The 23922-nt window shown below is 38.6% G+C and overlaps 1 protein-coding gene across 9 annotated transcripts in view; it reads right to left on the reverse strand.

Moving 5' to 3' along the window:
- Positions 1 to 23922, reverse strand: part of RAI14 (retinoic acid induced 14) — a 186553-nt gene that overhangs the window by 8973 nt on the left and 153658 nt on the right. For 6 of the 9 annotated variants that reach the window (XM_027846254.1, XM_027846251.1, XM_027846253.1 and 3 more), the window contains 10 exons: positions 18194 to 18258; positions 15289 to 15346; positions 12731 to 12801; positions 10226 to 10332; positions 8236 to 8414; positions 6971 to 6999; positions 5447 to 5533; positions 4404 to 4490; positions 2214 to 2271; positions 556 to 674 (listed from right to left, as the gene is read on the reverse strand). In XM_027846254.1, the coding sequence (XP_027702055.1) occupies positions 556 to 674; positions 2214 to 2271; positions 4404 to 4490; positions 5447 to 5533; positions 6971 to 6999; positions 8236 to 8414; positions 10226 to 10332; positions 12731 to 12801; positions 15289 to 15346; positions 18194 to 18258 (860 nt within the window). The remainder of the gene's footprint in view (positions 1 to 555; positions 675 to 2213; positions 2272 to 4403; positions 4491 to 5446; positions 5534 to 6970; positions 7000 to 8235; positions 8415 to 10225; positions 10333 to 12730; positions 12802 to 15288; positions 15347 to 18193; positions 18259 to 23922) is intronic. The other 3 variants (XM_027846256.1, XM_027846258.1, XM_027846257.1) reach the window with 3 other exon arrangements.

The raw sequence follows: 23922 nt of genomic DNA on the forward strand, positions 1-23922 counted from the left end.
CCACTGCACTACTTTACTGCCCATCTTGAATCTATTCTGTTATTGTTGTTTTTCAGTTGTATCTAACTCTCTGTGATTCCATTTGGAGTTTGCCTGGCAAAGGATACTGGAGTGGCTTGCCATTTCCTATTCCAGCTCATTTTAGAGATGAGAAACTGAGGCAAACAGGGCTAAGGGATTTGCCCAGAGTTAAAAAGCTAATAAGTGCCTGAGGCCAGATTTTGACCTCAAGAAGATGAATCTTTCTGACTCTAGACCCACTGTTCTGTCTCTTCACTGCACCATTTAGTTGCCTATACCTAGTTAATTGCATCTGTTGAGTTACCAAATGAATTTCTAAATAAGTGACTGGTGTTTCCTATGTCTATAATTTGTAAAACTATTAACTGTATTTGACTAAAAAAAAAAAAAAGTGAAGGTGTGGTTTCAAGATCTGGTTTCAAACTACAAGATACTAAAATCAAAAAACAAACTCATTCTGAATATCCCTCACAGGGCCCTAAAAATCAAGTAATCTCACATTATAGAACATATAGAAAATCCCAGCCTACTTACCTTTAATTTGTCTTGTAACTCCTTATTATGCAAGGTAAGAGAAGCAACTTTTGCCTGCAAGAGTATGAGAAGATCTTGCTGGTCGGCTTCAGAACTCACGTCCAATAAACTATCAGCACCTTCAAAAAAACAAGAGTTCATTTTCATGCCCCTCAAACTCAGTAGGTCTAAAACTGAACTTATTGTTCAATCATGTCCAAATCTCTTTGATCCCATTTGGGATTTTCTTGGCAGAGATACTAGAGTGGTTTGCCATTCCTTCTCCAGCTCATTTTACAGAAGAGAAAGTGAGAGAGTTGGAGGGGAAACTTGAAGAAAAGGAGAAAAGCCTGGCCATCAAGCCACCTGTGGAAGAGTATGAGAAAATAACTGAGGCAAACAGGGTTAAATGACTTGCCCAGCTAATAAGTGTCTGAGGCCAGATTTGAACTCAGGAAGACTAGCAGCTAGCTGGTGCACTGGATAGAGCACCAGCCCTGGAGTCAGGAGGACCTGAGTTCAAATCTGGCTTCAGACACCAGACACTTACTAGCTGTGTGACCTTGGGCAAGTCACTTAACCCCTGATTGCCTCACCAAAAAAAAAAAAACAAAACACAAAGGCTTTCCCTCCCAATTTTCCTATAACTGATTGTGGTACTACATCATTCTACCTAACTCAAAAACCCCAGCAACCTCTTTGATTCTTCTCTCTACTTCCTTTGTGTATCTTACATCTGCTCTTTTCCTGACTCAGGTCCCTACTGCCACACTCCTAGGCTATAGCAATAATTTGACCATTGGATCAAAGACTGAAGTGATCATAGGTCATCTAGCCCCTTCATCAGAGAGAGGAAGAAAGTGAAACTCATCACATAGGTAGTAAGTAGCAAAGCCAGGAATTGTATATCCCTCAGTTCCATTACACTGGTATAGTAGCTTTCCCTTCTAATTTATCTGTCATAGCACTTTTAGGATTCTTAAAGCACTGATTCAACTATGTGTTTCCTTGCTCAAAAACTGTCAATGGCAAAGCTCATGCAAAATCCAAATACTCTGGCACTTATGGCTTGGAGCATACAGTAGGCACGAAATACATGTTGGTTTATCTTTATTACAGGCATCAGCTCACATCTTACAACTTTTACTGAAATTATAAGATGCATGATAAAAATTCTGCAGGGGGAAATTTTGCTTTTGCATTCAAAGGACTTGTTCTATTAGCAATTTTGCCATCTCACAAGTTGTGATTTCAGTGAAGGGTATGTACCCACATCAGGTTTCTGTCCTCTACCGACAAGGTCATGGCACTTTGAAAGGGTCTAGGGGGTAGAAAGGATCATTACAACTTTAAATGAGGTAATTTTTGCTCTAGATATACTGCTATATTTTGAACCTATTGCCTAAATATAAACAATACATTCTTCATTAGGAAATAGAAAGCTTAACACTGCTACAATTTAAAGGCCCATAGGCTAATAAAAGACACGTGGGAATCTGTCTCTCTAAAAATGTCCCCACTAGGCTGCTTTAAAGGAACATGGAAATTCAAATCCAATCAGCATTTATTAGGCCCTATTATATGTGAAGCACTGTGCTGAAATTGAAAAGGGATAAGGGCTAGCCATCCCTCCTCTGTCCCTGACATCAACCCTTAACCCCCCCCCCCCAATACCTTACCTGCAGTACTATCACTCAGTCGGTCTTTGTTATCTCGTAGAGAGGTGATCTCTTCCTGCTGAAACAAAAGGTTTTTGATTAGGCTTCAGAGAAACATTTTCTTCATTTAAAAAAACAAACAAACAAAACACATGTCTGAGTGAAGTCAGGTAGAATTATAGAATAAGAAGAATTTTTTTGAGGGGGGAAAGAAAAGCAACAGATTTCAAAAGAGCATTTCAAAATCGTAACAATCTCTGAAAATTCCCATTTCTAATTTAGATAGGCAGAGAAGGAATATTCTTACATGTATATGTCCTTATAAAAAAACACACAAAAAAAATTAACTGAACAAATATAACAATATTGTTATTAAACAAATTATAGCAGGTTTTAAGCATCTATTTATTTCATCTAACAACTTAAAGACTAGGTCTTCCTATCTTACCCAGACCAGAAGTGTTGGGGCTACTTAAGGGTCTGACCCTATTCTGATTGGTATAGGAGCTTTGACATGCTGTTTCTGATCTGGGCAGATGCATTCCTTCTGGGGCAACCTGGTGGTGGGTCCTCTACTTCTGGAGGCTTACTGAATCAATATGGCTACTCATTCAGTTTAGCTCATTCCAGTAGCTTACAACTCTCAAGTATATGAGATCTACCAGCCTCAGCCTCCCCAGCAGCAAGGACTGCAGGTCTGAGTGACCATGCCTGGCCTACAAGAAAGCTTTTTTAATGAGCTATGCCCTAAGATCAGAAATGACAAGGCCACCTGAAGTCTTAGCTGCTAATTGTTTTTTTTTGGGGGGGGGGGCGGAGCAGAAAGAGAAGAATATTAGACCTGTGATTTAATTAGCTAAGAAACTCTATTACTGCCTTAATTGGATAGCCTGGGATACTAAGTAGTTAATTGACTTGCCCACTATCACACAGCTAGTATGAGTGAGAGATAGGACTTAAATCCAAGACTTCCTGATTACAAGGCAAACCTTCTACCTATTAATTGATTTGCTAAGTTTAAAAAGAATTCTTAAGAATGTTATGGTTTTTTTTTTGTTTTTTTTTAGCATTTTCATATCATGGCTCAGAGAATGAGAGCTGGAAACAACCTTAGGAACCTAGTCTGGCCCTTATTTTACAAATAAGGAAAGGAGGCCTAGAAAGGTTAATAAGTTGCCCAAAGTCACGTGGGTAGTAAGTAGCAGAGCTGGGATTCAAACACAAGCCCTTGAATACCAAATTAAAATACCTTTTCATTGCCCCACGCTACCCTCCCCCCCAATAAGTTATCTGGTGTTAATAATCTCCTACTAACCTTTAGTTAAGATATAACAATAAAGAATACACATTAAAAAACTAAACACAATTGCATATAGTAAGATTATCTCATTTGAAGTGTTTTAATAAAAAAAAAATTGCTTATATGCCCTGATATGGGAGCCCTGAATGATTTCCTCTAATTCACCCTTTCTTGGAAATCTTTTTCTGTGAATCTCAATCTACATTGCAAAAAACATTCCAGGAACTTCAAATCGAGGCTCTCATTCTGAGGAGAGGGACCTGCTACAAATAAAATACTTCATTTACATGAACAGCAGATAATGACCCAAGGAACAATTTTTTTACAAGGAAAAGCTTAAGCAGTCAGATTTTTTCCAGATAAAGAAGGTGCAAGAATGAGGAAAATTCTTGTTTTTAGAACAGCTTCACTCATAACACTCCCCTCCCAGAAAGTGAACTCTTTTCCCTTCCTCTTTCCCAAATCACTCGGTTGTTGGCAGAATTCCTCTTTGGAACGAAGGATTTCTTTTGAGCCATTGCCACATTTGAAGAGACAAGGATATTAAGTTACAGTACTATAACTTCTTTTCCCTGACTGAAGGGTCTAGAACATTTGATTATAATGTTCCTGGGAAGAGAAAGATTAGCTACCAGGCACTGTCGTCAACGGTACCTTCTTCACATAAACACGGATCTAAAATGAAACACCTTGCTGGAACAGCCCTGAGATAAGACGAAGTGGGTGTTGTTCAGAGTTTCATTTTAATCATTAAAGATTTTATTCTTCCTCCCAAGTTGTGGTTGTTAAGCAAATACGTATTTAATTGAAATATTTTGTATGAGTATTTTGTTTTTTTCCGTCAAGCTATGTGATCTCTCTGACCACAGAGGCTTATTCTGTGATATACTTATTCACAAAAGATAGAATACCTTGAAAGACTGCTCAGGGAAAAAGACTGGTTCTTTTCCTGACAATGGGGTTGAAGTTACTGAACATGGCGTAGACAGGTCACTCAACTGAAAAACAAAACACAAAATCACTAATAGAGGATGTTTCCTCAAATTCTGTTTTTCCACTTGTATAAGTCAGTACCAAAGTGGTAACTTAATTATCTATTGCTAAGAGACCTAACCCTCCTGGTGAGTAGTAGTCAAACCGAATTTTAAACGGAAGAGGTTACCTATTTTCAACTTAGTTCAACCCCAAACTCAAACAACCCACAGCCCATGAGAAACTTTGGAACTGGAGAAAATGATGGATAAGTAAACTAAAATGCTTTTAAAGACACTCCATGGAAGATACATGATTCTCTATTCTATCTTTGAATAGATTTCTTCCTTCGTAGAATATCTGTATAAAGATTCTAACCAGGATGTTTTTATTTGCTATTTCACTAACTTCTGCTCTCTCTCACACTCTCTCTCTCTCTCTCTTTCTTGCCCTTGCTTGGTCACCCGCACACACACGCACGCGTGCGCACACACACACACACACACACACACACCCCCCACCCGAGTCACTAGGGACACTTAGGGAATGCACAACAATTTTATATTTCCTCAGTTTTGACCCAATTAGAATAGTACATTTTTTTAAGGGGTGATCCAATAAAACCTTTTCTGATCAGCACCACTGTTCCAACTCCATTTGCGCAGATAATTAAGAACTGAATATAAACTGAAAATAAATCACCTTCAAATAAAGTTTCAGCCACAACTTTTTAGCTATATCCTCTTTAGGCTCCCTTAGATCCTGGTACATTTCTCCCAGTTTTGTGGTAAAGCAAAACAAACCTGTTTTCATGACTGGTAATGAGATCCCTTCGCTGTACTATGCAAAGTAATGTTAAGAAACAGAAAATGCTAAAGTTCAAGTATATCATTCAGTTCTATGACCTCATCCTTTTAGTGCTAAAGTTAAAAAAAAAGTTTGACTTTGCCATATTATTCCTTTTTATTTTATTTTATGTTACCTGGGAAGGACTGATAGGAGGTGGTGGAGCTCTGCGTTTTTTGGGAGTTCCACTTCTTTCTGAGCTTATTTTAGAGACTTGATCATGCTGGAAGTTTCACAGGCCAGAGAAGGGAGGGGGGTTAGTCTGGTTAGTAAAGTCTGAGCAAGTAGTTTTTCCAAAACAAACAAGAAAAAAAATCTCAGTAGCACATGCATTTCTTCTTTTCTCTCTCTATAAATTTATGTAAATACCTGGGTCTGAAACATATGACAAAAAAAATCCCAAAACACCACAGTATTCTGTGCATGCTAAGTTTCCTTTTGGCATTCCATGCTTTAATAAGGGGGAGAAAAGCATAAACAAAAAGTGAAATAAGGTGGTGAAAGGTTGGAAGGAAAAAATCATTTATTGTAGTCACTGACTCAGCAAATATTTATTAAATGCCTACTGTGTAAAGAGCAGTGTATACATAATAGGATACATTGCTTATAATTTCCTCCCTCTTAACATGATTCTTTTCTCCTTTCTTTGGAATACTTGGTCCAATAGGTTTAAAAAAAAAAACAAAACCCTTTATGTTTGTGGCATTGTAGCCAATACTAGAACCCATTCAATCAATAGCATACCATTCTTCTCCTTTTCCCCAAAAATTAACTTTCGTAAACACAGTACTTAGCATTTAATAAAGTACTCTGTAGTTCTGGGGAAAAAAATTTGCTCAACAACAAACAAGATATCTATGAAAAACTGCCAAGAGCATGCTTCCTTACCAATAAGGCAAACAGTTAAAAAGTTTTCAGCACAAAACCCAAATAGGCAGATCAAACAGACTACAAAAGGGGTCTTAAACTAGCTCTACTACATAAAAATCCATAATTTACAAAGTATTGACTTAAATACATAAAAAAGCAAGATCTTTTAAAATACCAATAAAAACTAGGTTTTTTCCCTTTCTTTTAAATTAAGTCAATTTAAATCTTCCTGAGTTGTGTAGTTATGTAGCAAATATCATAAGTTTACAGAGCACTGTAAGTTTTATTCCATGACCATAATTTAAGGATTATTCTAAGGCTAAGTCCCAGGGTTGGGTTTTCCTAAATTAATTTTTATATGAATAAGTTTCTAAGTTTAAAGTTTTTTTTTTTTTTTGAAGTATCAGCTCCAAACATTACATGCAGTTGAGTTCAATGGAAAGAATATTGGATTTGGAATATGAAGATGAGTTCAAATCCTGATTGTCATTTACTACGCATGTGACCCTGAATAAGTCACCTCACCTCTGTACCTTGCTTTCTTCATCTGTAAAAAGAAGGTGTTGGTCTAAGTGGCCTCAGAGGTTGCTTACAGCTCTAAATTTGTTTCTATGAAATATATTTCACCACCTCAAAACACTGGATTAAGACTTCCAAAGAATGACATTCCAGTTCTGTCAAATTTTTCATTTAATCTGCATTACTGTAGCAACAGAGCACACAGTTATCTGAGCCAAACATTTAAAGATTCCTACTATTGAAAAAAGGCAACCCCCCCTCCAATAAATACCTGCTTTGGTTTTGTCGGAGTCTTTACATCTGTAGAGAAAGGGGGGAAAATGAACTTTATCAATCTTAAAGATGCAAATCCACTTTTTTCGGGGGGGGGGGGGGGTAGGTTAGGTAACAAAACCAACACCTCAGGTTTTCATCAAGATATTTTTTTTTTCCCCCCCCCCCCCCCCCGTTTTCTTATTTATTTTTAGTTTTCAACATTTACTTCCACAAGACTTTGAGTTCCAAATTTTTACCCCATCTCGCCCCTCCCCCCACCCCAAGATAGCATGCATTCTGAATACCCCTTCCCCTAGTCTGCTTTCCCTGTTATCTCAACCCCTTTCCCCTTCTATTTTCCTGTAGGGCAGGATGGATTTCTATACCCCATTTCCTGTATTTCTTATTTCCCAGTTGCATGTGAAAACATTTTTTTTAAACATGTGTTTTTTTAAACTTTGGATTCCAAATTTTCTCCCTTCCTCCCACCCCACCCACCCTCATTGAAAAGGCAAGCAACTCAATATAGGCTATACTTGTGCAGTTATGCAAAACACTTCCATAGTAGACATGCTATGAAAAACTAACTCTATTTCCCTTAATCCTATCCCACCCCCCCATTTATTCTATTCTTTCTTTTGACCCTGTCCCTCCTCAGAAGTGTTTGCTTCTGATTGCCCCCTTTCCCAATCTGCCCTCCTCTCTATCATCCCCCTACTCTCTTGTCCCCTTCCCTTGCTATTTTCCTGTAGGGTAAGACAGATTTCCATACCCAATTGAGTGTGTATGGTATACCCTCCTTAAGTCCAATCCTATGAGAATAAGATTCACTCATTTCCTCTCACCTTCCCCAGTTCCCCTCCCACTGTAAGAGCCTTTTCTGTTTTTTTTTTGTGAGATAATTTGCCCTGTTCTACCTTTCCCTTTCTCCTTCTCCTAGTGTAATCCTCTCTCACCCCTTAATTTTATTCTCCAGATATGACCCCTTCTTCTTCAACTCACCCTGTGCCCTCTATCTATCTATCTAAATACACATACATACAATTTTTTCCCTCCAACTATCCTAATACTGACAAAGGTCTCATGAGTTACAAATATCATCTTTTCATGCAGGAATGTAAACAGTTCAACCTTAATAAGTCTCTTATGATTTCTCTTTCCTGTTTACCTTCATCAAGATACTTTAAGCAGAAAAAATCTAACATTTAAATTATTTTATCCTTTGGGGAAAAATATAGTGGGAAAACTTTAAAACAACACTGGCTATTTTCTTTCACATACCAGTGTCCTGAGAGATTTTTGATAATAGAAGGCTTTGAATTCCTGTATTTTCTGAGAGTTTGGAATAATGTAAGGCATTGTGTCCAAGAGAATCCACAAGGTTTAAATCTGCACCCTTTTTAATTAAGGCTTCCACCATGTTAGAGTTGCCAGTTTCACAAGCCAGGATAAGAGTAGTTCTGGAGAAAAAAGGGAGATACCAGTTTAGTCCTAAGAAAACACAGAGATGCATGCTTTCTGGAGAAATCTTTCCATTTTTTTTTCTTGATAAAATAGAGGGGACATGGGGCAAGGAAAAAGAATAAAGAGCTATTGGTTGGGGGAAGAAAGGGACAAAGGAAAAGAGAGAGGGAAGAGAGAAGAGGAAAGGAGGGAGAGTGAGACTGATAAAGAGATTGATTTAGCCTCTCTCTCAGTTTACTGATGGCACAGTACAAATATGAAATTAAATGTATACACACATTTAAGAATAGACTAGATCATGATGACAAAGTACACATCCTACCTATGTTCAGGGCTTTTTACTATGATATAATTCTTGTTTCAAACATAACATTCGGTGGAATTCTTGCACTAACATTTTAAAATGCTTTTTAAAAATTTAAAAAAAAGGGGGGGCGGCGCAGCTAGCTGGTGCAGTGGATACAGCTCCAGCCTTGGAGTCAGGAGGACCTGAGTTCAAATCCAGCCTCAGACACTTGACACTTACTAGCTGTGTGACCCTGGGCAAGTCACTTAACCCCGATTGCCTCACCAAAAAGAAAAAAAAAAACATACAGATGGCTAAATAACCCGACTAATTTTTAAACACTTACATTTTCTTTTTCTTAAAGGCAGTTGGGGTTAAGTGATTTGCCTAGGGTCACACAGCTAATAAGTGTCAATTGTTTGGTCTGAGGTCGGATTTGAACTCAGGTCCTCCTGACTTCAGGGCTGGTGCTCTATCCACTGCGCCACCTAGCCGCTCCATAAACACTTATATTTTCAAATCAATGTTATTCTGAATCTAAAGATATATATATATTTTTCTCTATCAGTAATACGACAGGGCCATCTTTCTTACCTTTATGTAAGGTGGTTGACAATAATTTTAATGCTTTTCTATAAGTCAATATTTTGGGGCATTCTTTCCAATGACTGATTAAATTTTCAATGAAATCCCGCCCAAATCGGAGTTCTGTTTTTAAGTTCACCGGAGTTTGGGGGTATAGTTTTGTCACTTTGCTAGACTGCTGTATACAGCAGCTCAGGATCCAAAGTGGAGAGAACACTCATGTTGACTTTTCTTCTGAACTTGGTAGTACACAATTTGTGGATATTTATTTTATCTTAGTTATTAATATTTTTATTTTCTTCTCTCTTCAAACTTTAGGATTTTACCCAATTATGCAAAATGAGCTGGGGCCACAAAATTACTTATAATTTAAAAACCCTAATAGAAATGGACACTGATTATGACTTAGTCAAGGTAAACCAACAAGATGATGCACCATACAATTACTAGTAACTTTTGGTAACTGACTTTAGACCACTAAGAAGCCAAGATCGCTTGGAGGATTTCAACCAATCTCCACGCTGTTGTTCTGCACAGATGCAATTCATATATCATAGGCAAGAGATTAAAAAAAAAATACTTAATTGCAATGTGTGCTTAAACTTTATCCTCCTCTCAGCTAAAGGCATTTCATATTATTTGCAATTTGCCCAGAATCTTAAGAAAAAGAAAACACTGGGTTCACAGATTTGACAACGCAGTCCACCCAAAGTGATGCTCATTTTCGCCTTCAACGGCCACATCATAGACTTAGTTAAGTACCATCAAGAGTCTGGGAAACATTTCCTCAATTAACCATGGCCTTGCTGCTCCAACAAGGCAGGAAGAAAATCGTCCCATAGTAAACCATCCAAAACATAGCTGTAATTTTCTAAAAACACACGTAAGGTCCATGTTGCCAAAGTAGTATCATAAACAAGATTAATTTTCTGGTACCTTCCATTTTTGTCTCTGGAATTGACATCTGCTCCATGATCCAAGAGATAGCAGCATACTTCAGTATGGCCATTTTGTACTGCAAGAAGCAGAGGTATATTCCCATCCTAGGAAACACATTCAGATCAAGATTTCAATTCACATACCAGTAGCCAGAATTACAAAGTGCCCTGTTCCCTCCAAGCCAATTCTTGTCTTGCACTAGTGGTTTCATGTTTGGTGTACTATCATACAGTTTGTCACTACAGTACTGCTGTGAACTTTTGCAACATAATACTTATTATGTAGTTTGATGATCAAGCTTTCCCAGACATGTAAGCCTTGGAGAGAGGAATTGTCCAAAGGATGAAGGATGAAGTAGGTAAAAGGAACATTTGTAATTACCAGAGATAAAGACTTGGGGCAGAGGGGAAAGCAGGTAGGTGCAGGGCCATTACACCATTACCGTCGCTGGAAAAAAGCTTTCTTCCAAGAAAAGGAATGAGAAGACAGTCTCGTCTCACATTCTCAAGTTCTCCCAACACCTTAAGATATGTGCTTTCAATAATCAGCCCCTCATAAGACAGTGTAGGTATCAAGATGACAAAAGAATGGAAGCTTCTGCCAAAGGATCAACTATAAGCAAAACTAATCTCTATCTCACGTGACCCGGTCCTCTCTAAGCACTTTCTACCAATCAATCCCAATATGTTTGCTTTCAATTTGCCTTTTTAATTCCTTGTCTTTTTTTTTTTAAATTGTCATAATCTCAAGAATCTGTGGTCTGAGATAATTTGTCAGCAAAATAAGTAAGGCAAATGAGAACTGGAAAGGTAACAATCGGCTTTTTCCTCAAAATACATGGTACGTCCAGATGGGACACTCAATCTAACTTTGCAGGTTCTCTGATTTCTCATGAAGCAACAAATTTTACTGATAAAATTAAAAAAAAAAAGCTGTTAGGAAGAGATACTATATTTGTATATCTATACACACATAAAAATATATGTGTTATGTATACTATATATATATATATTTTTTTGTGTACGTACACACGTACACACACACACACACACACACACACACACACACACACACACACGGCCAAAGACAAATCATGTATATCTAATTATCTCAGAAATCAGCCTAGATAAGTTTGAAGAAGTTTATCACCACAAGGATGGCCATCAGATAATTCCTTTTTGCTTAAGAAAACCATCATTCTATACTAAGTAATGAAGGGGTTGTCATATGCATGAATAGAGGAGTACCCACACAGTGAAATCATGGAAGTATAGTACAGTGGAAAGAGCTTTGGTCCTCTTAACTGGGGAACATAACTGGGGAATATGAAGAATTCAGTGAAACATGGGAAGACTTACATGAACTGAGGCAGAGTGAAACAGACAAAACCAGGAAAACAATGTACACAAGGACATCAATGCAAATGGAGAAAGACTATTCTCCTCCTCCCTCTAAAATAACAATTTGTTCATCTAAATACTGTTTAACTATGTCCAAGACTGTCCCAAAAAGGAGAGGATAAGGAGGAAGGGGAAGGGGGGAGGACGATGTGTGTGGAATTCTGCATAACTGTCAGACTTGACTGATGGGTTGCTGAACTGTTTTTTCCCTTCTTTCATTTTACATTTTAATTACAAAAATGGTTGTCTGAGTAAAGGTAGAGAGGGAAGGAAATAATGACAAATGAAAGTGACATAAAAATGGGCAAGTCACTTAATCCTGATTGTCTCACCAATATAAAATAAAATAAAATAAAAATAGAATATAAACTCTTTGGGGCAGTGTATAGAGAACAGGCCCTGGAATCAGGAGGACCTGAGTTCAAATCTGGCCTCAGACCAGAAACTTGACACTTACTAGCTGTGTAACCTTGGGCAAGTCACTTAACCCCAATTGCCTCGACAAAAAAAAAAAAAAAAAAAAAAAAAGTGACATAAAAATAAAAGCTTTCAATAAAAACTTTTTTTTCCCAAAAGAATATTTGATCTGTCAGAATCTCCATTTTGGTACTTAATACTTATATGACTTTTGGTCAAATCACTTAACCTTTCTGGGTCTCAATTTCCTCATCTATAAAATGAAAAAGTTACATTGTTGATATTTAAGGTGACTATCATCTCTAAATCTATGAGCCTACAATAAGTAATGAAGTACACATTTACATGGCCAGAATTCATATGTCAAGTGTTTCACTTCTGACAGAATAATACAGTGCTATACTATAGATTTACATAAGATTCTTTGTGGAATACACTATAGACATTTGGAAATTAATCCTCTTATTTTTTTTTAAGGTTAGAAGAGTAAGATTGTATTATCTCTCTTTTTCAGAAGAGGAACTAAGGGAGTATTTACCAAATGCCAAAGTCTCCATTAAATGTGCTGAAGTCACAATGGCCCTTAGGATGCTGTAGTGAAAGAGCCACTGAGATACCCCAAAGTGCTTTGTAAATCAATTTCCCCCTCCACCTCTGGTGACTTACTGGTGTGAATGGTACTCACCAAATCCTTGAGGTTAACAGGGCTTTTGTGCTCACAGAGAATTCGAGTTGCTTGAAGGCATCCATGTGCCGCTGAGGGAAAAAAACACAAAATTCCCAACAGATCACATGGTTTTCTCTCTTTCACTCACCCCATCCCCAAATCTTATTTCATTAAAAAGGAACATGTAATAAAATGGAAAACCACCAAGTCAGATGCCTTGTAGTGAGATGTTATTGACAATTATAAAAAAATATTTTTCATCTTGTCTCTTACAGACTCAAGATCACTGACAAGCTCCATTTATGTTTTTAAAAATGAGTTACATTGCCTAACCTCAACTTTCTTTTTTCTTTCTCTTTTTTATTCTTGGTTTCAAAGGATGGATGGCTGGGGAAGGGAGGAAGGTAGTAATCTTAACTTTTTTTTTTCTTTGTTAGGAAATTAGGGTTAAGTGACTTGCCCAGGGTCACACAGCTAGTAAGTGTCAAGTGTTTGGTCTGAGGCCAGATTTGAACTCAGGTACTCTTGACTTCAGGGCCAGTGCTCTATCCACTGTGCCACCTAGCTTCCCCTCAGTAATCTCAACTTTTAAGAGAACTATTTAGGGGCAGCTAGGTGCCTTAGTGGATAGAGCACTGGCCCTGGATTCAAGAGGCCCTGAGTTCAAATCCGGCCTCAGACACATAACACTTACTAGCTGTGTGACCATGGGCAAGTCACTCAACCCCACTGCCTAGCCAAAAAAATAAAAAAAAGAACTATTTAAAGTTGGCACCTCAGGGCTCAGTGTCACTGTGTTTTCATTGGGCTTCCTTTTAGTACCATGAACCGAATCGATTAACAAGCATTTATGAAGGACCTACAAGGAGGCGGGCACTGGGTTTATAGAGATAAAAACGAAACAGTTCCTGACCTCAATGAGTTTACACTCCATTGAAGGAAACAACACATATACATATAAGTATATGGAAAACAAATGCAAAATAAATTCAAGGTAAATAACCATGGCTGTCAGCAATCCTAATTCCTATAATAATGACTCTAATTCTACTAACAACCTGGCACCAAGAAAATACTTGTTAAGTTCCTGCTGATAGACTGGGTGGGTACCTTTTGTGCACTGGGCACTGAATTAGAGGCCCTGAACATATAAAGACACGCACAAAATAATCCCTTTTCTTAAGAAACTAAATGGTAAAAATTATGACAGTTCATCTCTGTACAATGATAATAAAAGTCAAGAGCTGGTGGAAAATTAAAGGTTTAACTAAAAACATTTGTATTGGATTTTCTGTCGTCACTGCTTTCAACTCCTTTCAACTCATGATCACATTCACAGTCACATTCTACATCTTTTCTCCTCCTTCTCCTGCTCTTCAGCTTTGTGCTATGTGCTGTTTTCTCCTATTAGAAACTAAGTTCAGTGAGGGATCATCTTTCTTTCTACTTGCAGTGTTTTTCCAATTCTTAGTGTAGAGCCTGACACATAGTAAGCTTTAAGTGCCTGCTCACTGAACAACTGCATAAAAGCCATGATTGCCACTCATGTGGGCATTTCTCTGCACTTAATACTATAAGTAAATGGTAGTTTTCTTACAGAATGGTTCTCTGACTTCCTTGAAGCCCCAACTAAAATCCTACCTACTACAGGAAAGTCTTCCCCAGCCCTTCTTAATTCTAGTGCCTTCCCTCTATTAATTATTTCCTATTTATCCTGTATATAGATTGTTTTGTATATTCAGAGGTGGGGAACCTGTGGCCTTGAGGCCACATGTGGCCTTCTAGGTCCTCAAGTTCAACTCTTTGAATCCAAACTTCACAGAACAAATCCCCTTAATAAAAGGATTTGCTCTCTAAAACTTGGACTCAGGAAAAGGCCACACCCAAGGACCTAGAAGGTCACCTGTGGCTTTGAGGCCTTGACATGTTTGTATGTCACCTTCCCCAGTAGACTGTAAGCTACTTGAAGGTAAGGACTATCTTCTGTCTCTTTTTGTATCCCAGCTTTTAGAACTGTTTGGCACACAGTAGGTGCTTAATGTTTACTGAATGGAATTGAATTAAAATGAGAACTCTCTGCTGAAGAGCTAGAGGGAGGTGCACCTTGAGTATGAAAGGTTAAATGAGGAGATGGAATAGGAGAAATAAGAGGTTTGAATCTCTTCAAGAGATGGGGGGGAGGGGGAACAACTAGGTGGCACAAGCTCCGGCCTTGGAATCAGGAGGACCCGAGTTCAAATCTGGCCTCAGACACTTGACACTTACCAGCTGTGTGACCCTGTGCAAGTCACATAACCCCGACTACCTCACCAAAAAGCAAACAAATAAATAAATAAGAGATGGGGGGAAGGGGGAGAAAAAAAAGGGAAAAAAAAAGAAGTTACATGATAATTTTATTATATATCTAAAAGGAATCACAAGTTGTACACAATAGAGATTTGTAGTTTCATGTTTCCCCTATTTTCCCCTATTCTATTATGTTATGGAAATACTTGTTTTATTACTTAAGCTCAGAATAAAATAAATTAAATTAAAAAGACAGAGATAAAGGTATAGAAACAGAAGGAAAAATTCACCTGCATAGTGTAAAGCTGTTTTCCCAGAATTGTCAGTGCTCTCTGCTGGACATTTAGACTGAAAAACAAAAACCACAAACACAATATATACATATATTTTGAATAATTATTCTAATTCAACTTGCCCTGTCTTCAAACACAGTGCTCCCAATATGAGACATGAGGCTTTCACAAGTATTCTAAAATGAAAATAAAGTTATGATAGTCATTTGAGAATTGGGGGAACATGAAGAGGGAGCCTCAGAAATGAGAGGAGTATCTTTTAGCACCAGAAAGAATGAAGATCTGTTTACAGTTTATTACATTTGGATCCAATTTTACTAAAACACAGATCAAACCTTCAGAACTTTAAACAACACAGAAAAAAATTCTATGCACATGCATTTCTATATAAACAGAAAGAAAATTATACTAGAAGCCTGACTATGGGATGACAGCATGGTACAGGGCTAAGAGGCACTGGAGTCAGAGGACCTGGATTCAGATTCTTCTGCTGATGCTTTACTATCCATTCGACCTCTGACAGGCCACTTAACTTCCCTTGGCTTCAGTTTCCTCGTCTGTAAAATGAATAGGTTGGACTCAGTGACTTCTGAGGTCTCTTCTAACTCAGCATCTATGATCCTATGTGGTCCTGGCCCAGCAGAACCTCTAGTTTATCAGAATCAGTTTTAGCTGAAGAGACAAAGCCAGACCCATAAGGCAAGTAAGAGGACCACAACGAGATTTCAGGACGGGAGGTAACTAAGCTGAAGTGAAATCAGATAGCCAACAAAGAACAACCTAACTCTGAAGCAGAATTGATGAACCTTTAAAATTATTTTGACAACTGCAGTCTAATAAAATTGGTTTACTTTATAATGCTATGCATTTAATTTTAACAATCTTAAAACATTAGTCTGAAGGCTTCAGCAGACTGCCAAAGGCGTCCATAACGTGTCTCTCTCTCTCTCACACACACACACACACACACACACACACACACACACACACACACACCCCTACCCCTACTGGAAAGGCCTCTAAATGGTTGTTTTTTTTTCCCTTGTCTAGGTCTGTGATTTCATTACTGTGGGACACTGTAAATGGGAAAACTCTCTTTACCAAAACAGACTGGCAACTGGTCTGGGTGTTTTAAGTCTTAGAATATTTCTAAGGGCACTAAGAAACTAAGTGACTTGCCTATGGTCATAGAATTAATGGTACTGTCAGAGGAAGGACTTATTTAAACCCAAAATTAACATAGTTCCTATTATATGTTATTGTTGTTGCTGCTCTGGGGACAGCTAGGTGGTACAATGGATAGAGCCCTGGGCCCGGACTCAGGAAGACTTGAGTTCAAATCCAGCCTCATAAGTTTACTACTTGCGTGACCCTGGGCAACTCACTTAACCCTGTTTGCCTTGATTTCCTCATGTGTAAAATAAGCTGGAGAAGGAAATGGCAAACCACTCCATATCTTTGCTAAGAAAACCTCAAATGGGGTCATGAAGAGCCAGTCACAATCGAAATGACAACAATAAGAAATAGGTTGCTTAATAAATGTTTATTGATTGATGGATTGGTCAAACCCAGATCCTCCTAACCTTTACTAGCTTTATGACAATGGTTACAGATCCAGGTGAAATACAATTCAATAGACAGATAGATAGATAGATATAGATATACCATCTACAACAAATGAATAAAATGCTATGCTCCACATCAGGAATATAAAGACAACAATGAAAGTTTTTGTGTTCAAGGAGTTTATATTCTCTTGGATTGCTCCTGGCCTCACACAGCATTGGTATGGAAGCTTTTATTTTAACTGCATTCAGAAGAAAACTGCACACACACACACACACACACACACACACACACACACAAATCAAAGATATAAATCTGCTGTTCTTGAATTAAGCTTCAAAGACCTGCTAAATTTAAGCATTCCTGGCACTCAGGGCAGCTTGCATCATTTAATGCAAGACGAGAAGCTGTGTGATCACCAGACCCTGAAAAGTTTAAGAATGTGAGCGCACTTTTGCATGAGAAAAACAAAGCGAAATGATGGCAAGATGCCTGATCCCAAATGGTGTCTGTGAAGGGGAAGGCAACAAATAAGCCATCACTGTGAACAAATATTTTATTGGTTGTCTTCTCCAAGCCAAACTCTTTCCTGTGTTAGTGGAAATGCCTAGGATGCAATATGACCAGCAACAGCTGGATGTCACTATCTGTACTGCCATTTAATGTCACTAAAGACTGAGTTTTAAACTCAGTCATAAGCTTTTGGGTAAGACCACCAAACCAGAGCTAGCGTTATCTTTGTTTCCCCCCCACCTAAAGAAAGAACACCATACCCTTTGCTATAGATAAAAGTCAAAATACTGGAAGCTATTCCTGTAACAATTAGGGAAATAGTGTTTGACAGTTTCAGAAGAGAATTAATGAGTTAGTTAAAGGGTTAAGGACAGGGAGATAAAGAAGTAATTTACAAACTGTTCTGGCTATTTTGGATAGAGACTATTTCTGAACTTGTCCTTTCCTTAGGACGGGGGGGGGGGGGGGGGGGGGGGGTGGGTGAGGGGTGGGGGGCTCGGGGGGGGGGGGGGGGGGGGGGGGGCGGGAAGGACTGAGCAAAGAGGGTTGTGGAACTAATCTAGGCCCCAGGAAGGTGCACCAGATTTGGATTGGGGATTATTCTTGCTCATAGGGTTGCTATGGGAATAGCATTCCAAGCTGGGTTTTTTTCCCCAGAGGATACCATTCCCATGGTGAAGCTTCTCAGGAAAACACACTATTCTGCACTAAAAAGGATTACAGAAAAAGGTAAAGTAGTTACCTAAGATGCCTTGAAGGAAGAAGAAGCTTCTAAGCAAAAAAAAAAAAGATAAGATAAAGTTTAAAGGTTTCACTACTTTACCTGAAGAAGTTTTTTAATGCACTCAGGATGGCTGTTCTTGGCTGCCAGGTGTAAAGCACTGTGTCCTGAACAAGTAAAAAATAAAACACAAACATTGCACACGAGTTTCAAATCCCTGGCTTATCTCCTAACGAAGACAACTATGAGGAAAAGAGATTTTCATGCGATTTTCAGCAACAAAGGCTGAATTGTTCATCTTCAGATAAAGGGCATACCTACCTACCTGTAACCTGGAGAGGTGACAGAAGGAAGATGTGTGGTGGGGAGGAAAGGGGGAGTGTGGGAGTGAAATGGAACACAGAGCATCCTGTTCATTCATTAGGAACCACTTACAAGTAGCGATTTAGGAGTATGCCATGAATTTGTAACCTGCTGTTGAGAAGCCCTGATTTCACACTCTCCATTCTTACTGATGACAGGACAAAGCTAAGTGATGCAGTGAACACAGTGCTGGACCTGGAGTCAGGAATACCCGAGTTCAAATTCAGCCTCAGACATTGACTAGCTGTGTGACCTGGGAAAAGTCATTTAACCTCTTATCCACCTCACTTTTGTTAGTGGGAATAATAATAGCACCGATTATTGGGTGGATATGAAGACCGAATGATATATTTGAAAATCACATTTCAAACCTTAAAGCACTATATAAATGCTAGTTATTATTGTTTTATGATTTATGCCAACTCATATGTATTACTGAGTATACCTGGCCTCAGAATAGAAGGCAGTACCTGATTTAGAAATTACAAGCAATAATCTCTGCCCTACCTCTTCAGTCAGAAACCCCTAAATCTTGCAAAAAAATGAACTTGGAAGCTAAGACAGAATCTGTGGGTTCTAAATTGATGAAAGAAATTGAAAACCAGGGACATCTTAGGAAAAGTGGGTGTGTTCTGGTTAGAGGACATTAATCTGTCTATTAACTTCCACCAAATCTTTCTCCAACACTGTCTGAAAGTTTTCCTGAGTCTGTTACTTTGCCTGTAATTCTGCAAATTTGAAATTCTCTTGGATTACAAGAATCTGGCCTTAAAATTTTTTTAAAGGTAAAACTGCTTTACTGATTGCAGTTAATACAGTTCAATAAATACTGATCCCCAAAAATGAACTCAGCTATTCATCACAGATTGTTTACTGGAAAGTTGCATGAAGTTGAATCAACTTATTACTGTGGAGGTAAGCTTGAGTCAATTGTTTCTTGGGATATTTAAGATTTAAGAGCCTATCAGTCATTCCAAGTTAGTGCAAATGAATCTGTTCACATTACTTTCTTCCTAACACCAAGCTGACATAAGATACATTGAGAAAATGAAGTTTTTGGCTGTGGGAGGGGAGGGAGGTAATCAAATCCACAAAGGTATGATTAGTAAATATTATAGGCCATTTATTCTACGAGGGGAAAAACATGTATATAAAATATGTATGAAGTAAATCCATGGTGGCTCAGTGGATAAAGTGCTGAGCCTGAAGTCAGAAAGATCTGAGTTCAACTAGCTGTGTGACCCTGGGCAAGCCCATTTGCTTCAGTTTCCTCATTTGCAAAATGAGCTGGAGAAGCAAATGGCAAACCACTCCAGTATCGTTGCCAAGAAAATCCCAAACGGGGCCATGAAGAGTCAGATACGACTGAAAAGTTACTGAACACACATGAAGTAAATTCAAAGTAATGTCATAGGGCCAGACTGAAGACCAATGTAATAACTGCCTCTGACTACAAGGATGATGACCAAGAAGTTGATATTTAACAAGCACTCCGACTTTTTCAGAGGACGGTGAAGGGTAAAAATGGAGATTAGCCATAGCAATAGGGACAATTGGGTAGGTTGGCCATTTATCACTCAGACCGAAAGCAATACAACTATAAAGAAAAAAGCTCTCAAGAGTGCCTGTCTATCCCTGGGGCATTAAATGATACAGTGTTAAATACTGGCTAGGTTAGAAAGGAAATTCAGAAGACAATAACAAAATATTTTAAAAACATGAACACATTTTAATCTTTATGGGATGTTGCCAAAGAAGCACTCAGAAGGTCTCTGGGGAGAGAGATTCCACAATCCCCTCTGGACGCTTTTATTTCAGCATTTTAAACATTAGTATTTTACTTTTTAAAAAATGTATTATTTATGTTTTACTGTATTTTTATTTCTTGTTAAGTATTTCCCAATTACATCTTAATCTGGCTGAGGTCACATGAAGAAGCATTGGACACCCCAGGCCTAAAGCCCTCAGGGCCACTGCTTTGTTCTGAGTCACATTTGTTGTAGTTGTTCAGTCATTTCAGTTGACTCGGACTGTGACCCCATTTGGAGTTTTCTTGGCAAAGACAGTGAAGTGGTTTGCCATTTCCTTTTCCAACTCACTTTACAGATGAGGAAACTGAGGCACAACGGGTTAAGTGATATGCACAGGGTCACAAGGAGGCTGGATTTGAACTCAGATCTGCCTGACTCCAGGCCTGGAACTCTATTCATTGCACTGTATTTTAAAAATTTTCTCAAACCTACTCAGTTGTCCCTATTGCTACTATTTATCTCTGTTTTTATCTCATGTCCTCTGAAAAGGTCAGAGTGCTTGTTAAGTATCTACTTTATGATCAAAATCCTTATACTCAGAGGCAATTATTGCATTGGCTCACAGCCCGGTTCTCTAGTATATCACTTTGAATTTGCTTCATATGTATTTTGTGTACATATTTCTCCCCTCATAGAAGGTAAACTCCTAGAGGGTAGGAGCTATTTTCACTTTTGTCTTTGTATCCCCAGTGATGAATATGGAGCCTAGCACACAGCAGTCACTAAGTGTCCACTGACTCCAACAGAATTTTTTTTTTCCTACTAACTAAAATGATTAACATGTATTGAAACCCAAGATACTTGAGAGAGCACCTAACCATTCTCAATGAGTTCAGGTCACCAGATCCTAACAAACTATAACTTGTAGCCCTGAAATAGCTGGTGAAAAAAATATGGGGTGGTATCATAGGGCTGGAGGAGGGCAAAAGTCACTCAAATTTCCAAAAATGGGAAGGGATAGAATCTTCAAATCATGGGGTAGAGAACTTGCCTTAGATTCCTGACAAAATTCTAGACTACATCAAAGGGATGGTTGGTAAGCGTTTATAAAGGACAGTGTTGATCTTTGGGAGTCAGAACAGGTTTACCAAGAATGAGTTTTGCCAGACTAACCTCATGTACATTACTGATAAGGTTATTAGCCCACTAGTGACAGGGGTGTGCTGGAGTCAGATCCTACCCAGATTGTTAAATTTTAAGTGTGAGCATTTATACCTTAGAAATTGCTACAAACCAGAGCTTGATTTATTGTTTTGTTGATTATCTAACAAAGATTAAACTTAAAAATGTGTTGTGTACTTTTTTAAATTGAGGAGCTGGTTGTTAAGCATTTATCATCACACTCCTGGGTACTAGATTAAAGTAATGTCATCAACCTAGTCCATCTAGATTTTAGCAAGGGATTAATTTGAAAAACTGCTCCATGATATTCATATGGACAACATGAAGAGTGAGGGACTGGATGATGGTTCTGAGCTGGATCTAACTTAAGCAAATCTTCTTGGAATTTATATTCAATACTAGAATAAAATAAGACATTTGCAGGTCATTCAGAAGTTAATAACAGATTTCCTTAGCTATAACAGGAGGTTACTCAATAACAATACCTCAAGTTGATTCAGCTGAGCATATAGCTCCCTTGCCTGAGTTAAGCATTACGATCCATCAGAAAGAGTTCCTCATGGCTGCTCTGTATTCAGGTGATGAAGAAATTCTTATCTGAGTCTTTAGTGCCATGAGCCAACCAAGGTGACTTGACACCTTTGAAGGAAAAGCCAGCCTAATGTGTGTGTGTGTGTCAAGTCAGAAGAAGAGCTCTGGGGCTCTCCCGCAAAGATATGTCCCAGGTCTCGTTCTCTGCATCATTTTCAGATGAAGTCATAGAAAGCATGCCTATCAAATCTGTACATGACACAAAATTGAGAGAAGCAGAGAACACACTGGAAACTCCAAAAGTATTTCATGGGTCTAGAATTATGGGCTGAACTAAATAAGATTTTATTTTTTTTTACAAAATGGGAGGCATGGGAAACAGTTCATTTGAAAAATTTCTTAGGATTTCAGTGAACTATTATCTGAACTTTGACTGTTTGACCCTATAGTTCAAAAAGCTAACATGGTCCTAGGTTATATTAATAATCAGTCAATAAGCATTATTAAGCACCTACTATGTGCCAGGCCCTGTGCTAAGCACTGGTAAGACAAAGAAAGGCAAAAGGCTGTCCTTGCCCTCAGAAAGATCACAATCTGATGGGGAAGAAAACACAAAAACAACTGCTTACTGAGAGGGAAGTGAATAAGTATTTAAATAGGGCCTACTATATGCCAGGCACTGTGTGAAGGGCTTTGCAAATGTTATTTTTTCTTTACAACAACTAGTTATGTCCAGGATAAAAAGGAAATGGATGAGGGAGGTAACAATCCAATCTCACTGTGCTCTATTCTGGTCAAGCCACATCTGGAGGATCTTTTTAAGTTCTGGTGAGTCCAGGAGAGGTTGACTATGAAGGCAGGAAAGACAGAAACCATGCCCTGTAAGGATCTGCTGTAAGAGAGATTAATCTGGGGAAGATAACACTTGAGGGTAGACTGGGGGTTCTAGCTGTCATTAAGTATTTAAAGGGATGTCATGTGCAAGAACTAGACTGGTTTTCCTCTGTCCCAGAAGACAGAACCAAGAGCAAGATGCAGAAACTGCAAAGAGACAAACACTGCCCTTCCTGAGGGAAAACTGTGTTCCAGAATGGACTAAGCAGCCTCAGGAAGAGCTGAGCTCCCCATCACTGTGGGTCTTCAAGTGGCAATTGAGTGCTTCCTTGCTGGGGATGTTGCATGGGGATGCAGGTGAAGGCATGGATTTGACTAGCTGACCTCTGAGGTCTTTTCTGACTCTGAGATTCTACCCATTAGGGTCACCATCGCATGGAAGTTCTGAAAACTCAACGTGAAGATGGTACACAGTAGATGGTGGCCAATCTGACTCAAGAAATTAAAATTTTGGGGCAGCTAGGTGGTGCAGTGGATGGAGCACCAGGCCTGGAATCAGGAGGACCCGAGTTCAAATTTGGTCTCAGACCAGACACTTGACACTTACTAACCGTGTGACCCTGGGCAAGTCGCTTAACCCCGAATGCCTCACCAAAAAACAAAACGAAACAAAAAAAGATTAAAATTTTGAAAAGGAGAATGGACACATAATCAGCCTATGCTGTGTTAGCACTGGATTCTGCCAGTTAGGTGATGTATAGTGTGAATACTGCATGTATCAGAGACAGAATACTAGGCCCAACTGGAGGATGGGTCTCACCCAGCAATTAGATTTTTTTTGGGGGGGGCTAGGCAATGGGGTTAAGTGACTTGCCCAGGGTCACAGAACTAGTAAGTATTATGTGTCTGAGGCCAGATTTGAACTCAGGTCCTCCTGAATCCAGGGCCGGTGCTCTATCCACTGCGCCACCTAGTTGCCCTGTCAATTAGATTTTGCTAATATTAACAAGACTATTTTCTTCTTATCTTCCATATGTACGTACAATCACAAGTTGACTACATATATAGGATCCTATTTACTTTACATCACAGTAAATGTTTGATAACTTTGTAGATAGAATATGCAGATACAGTATTATTCATAAAATACAGAACTTTTTAGAATGCTGT

Source organism: Vombatus ursinus, unplaced genomic scaffold (genome assembly GCF_900497805.2).
Source record: "Vombatus ursinus unplaced genomic scaffold, bare-nosed wombat genome assembly UNPS02015106.1, whole genome shotgun sequence".
Taxonomy (NCBI): domain Eukaryota; kingdom Metazoa; phylum Chordata; class Mammalia; order Diprotodontia; family Vombatidae; genus Vombatus; species Vombatus ursinus.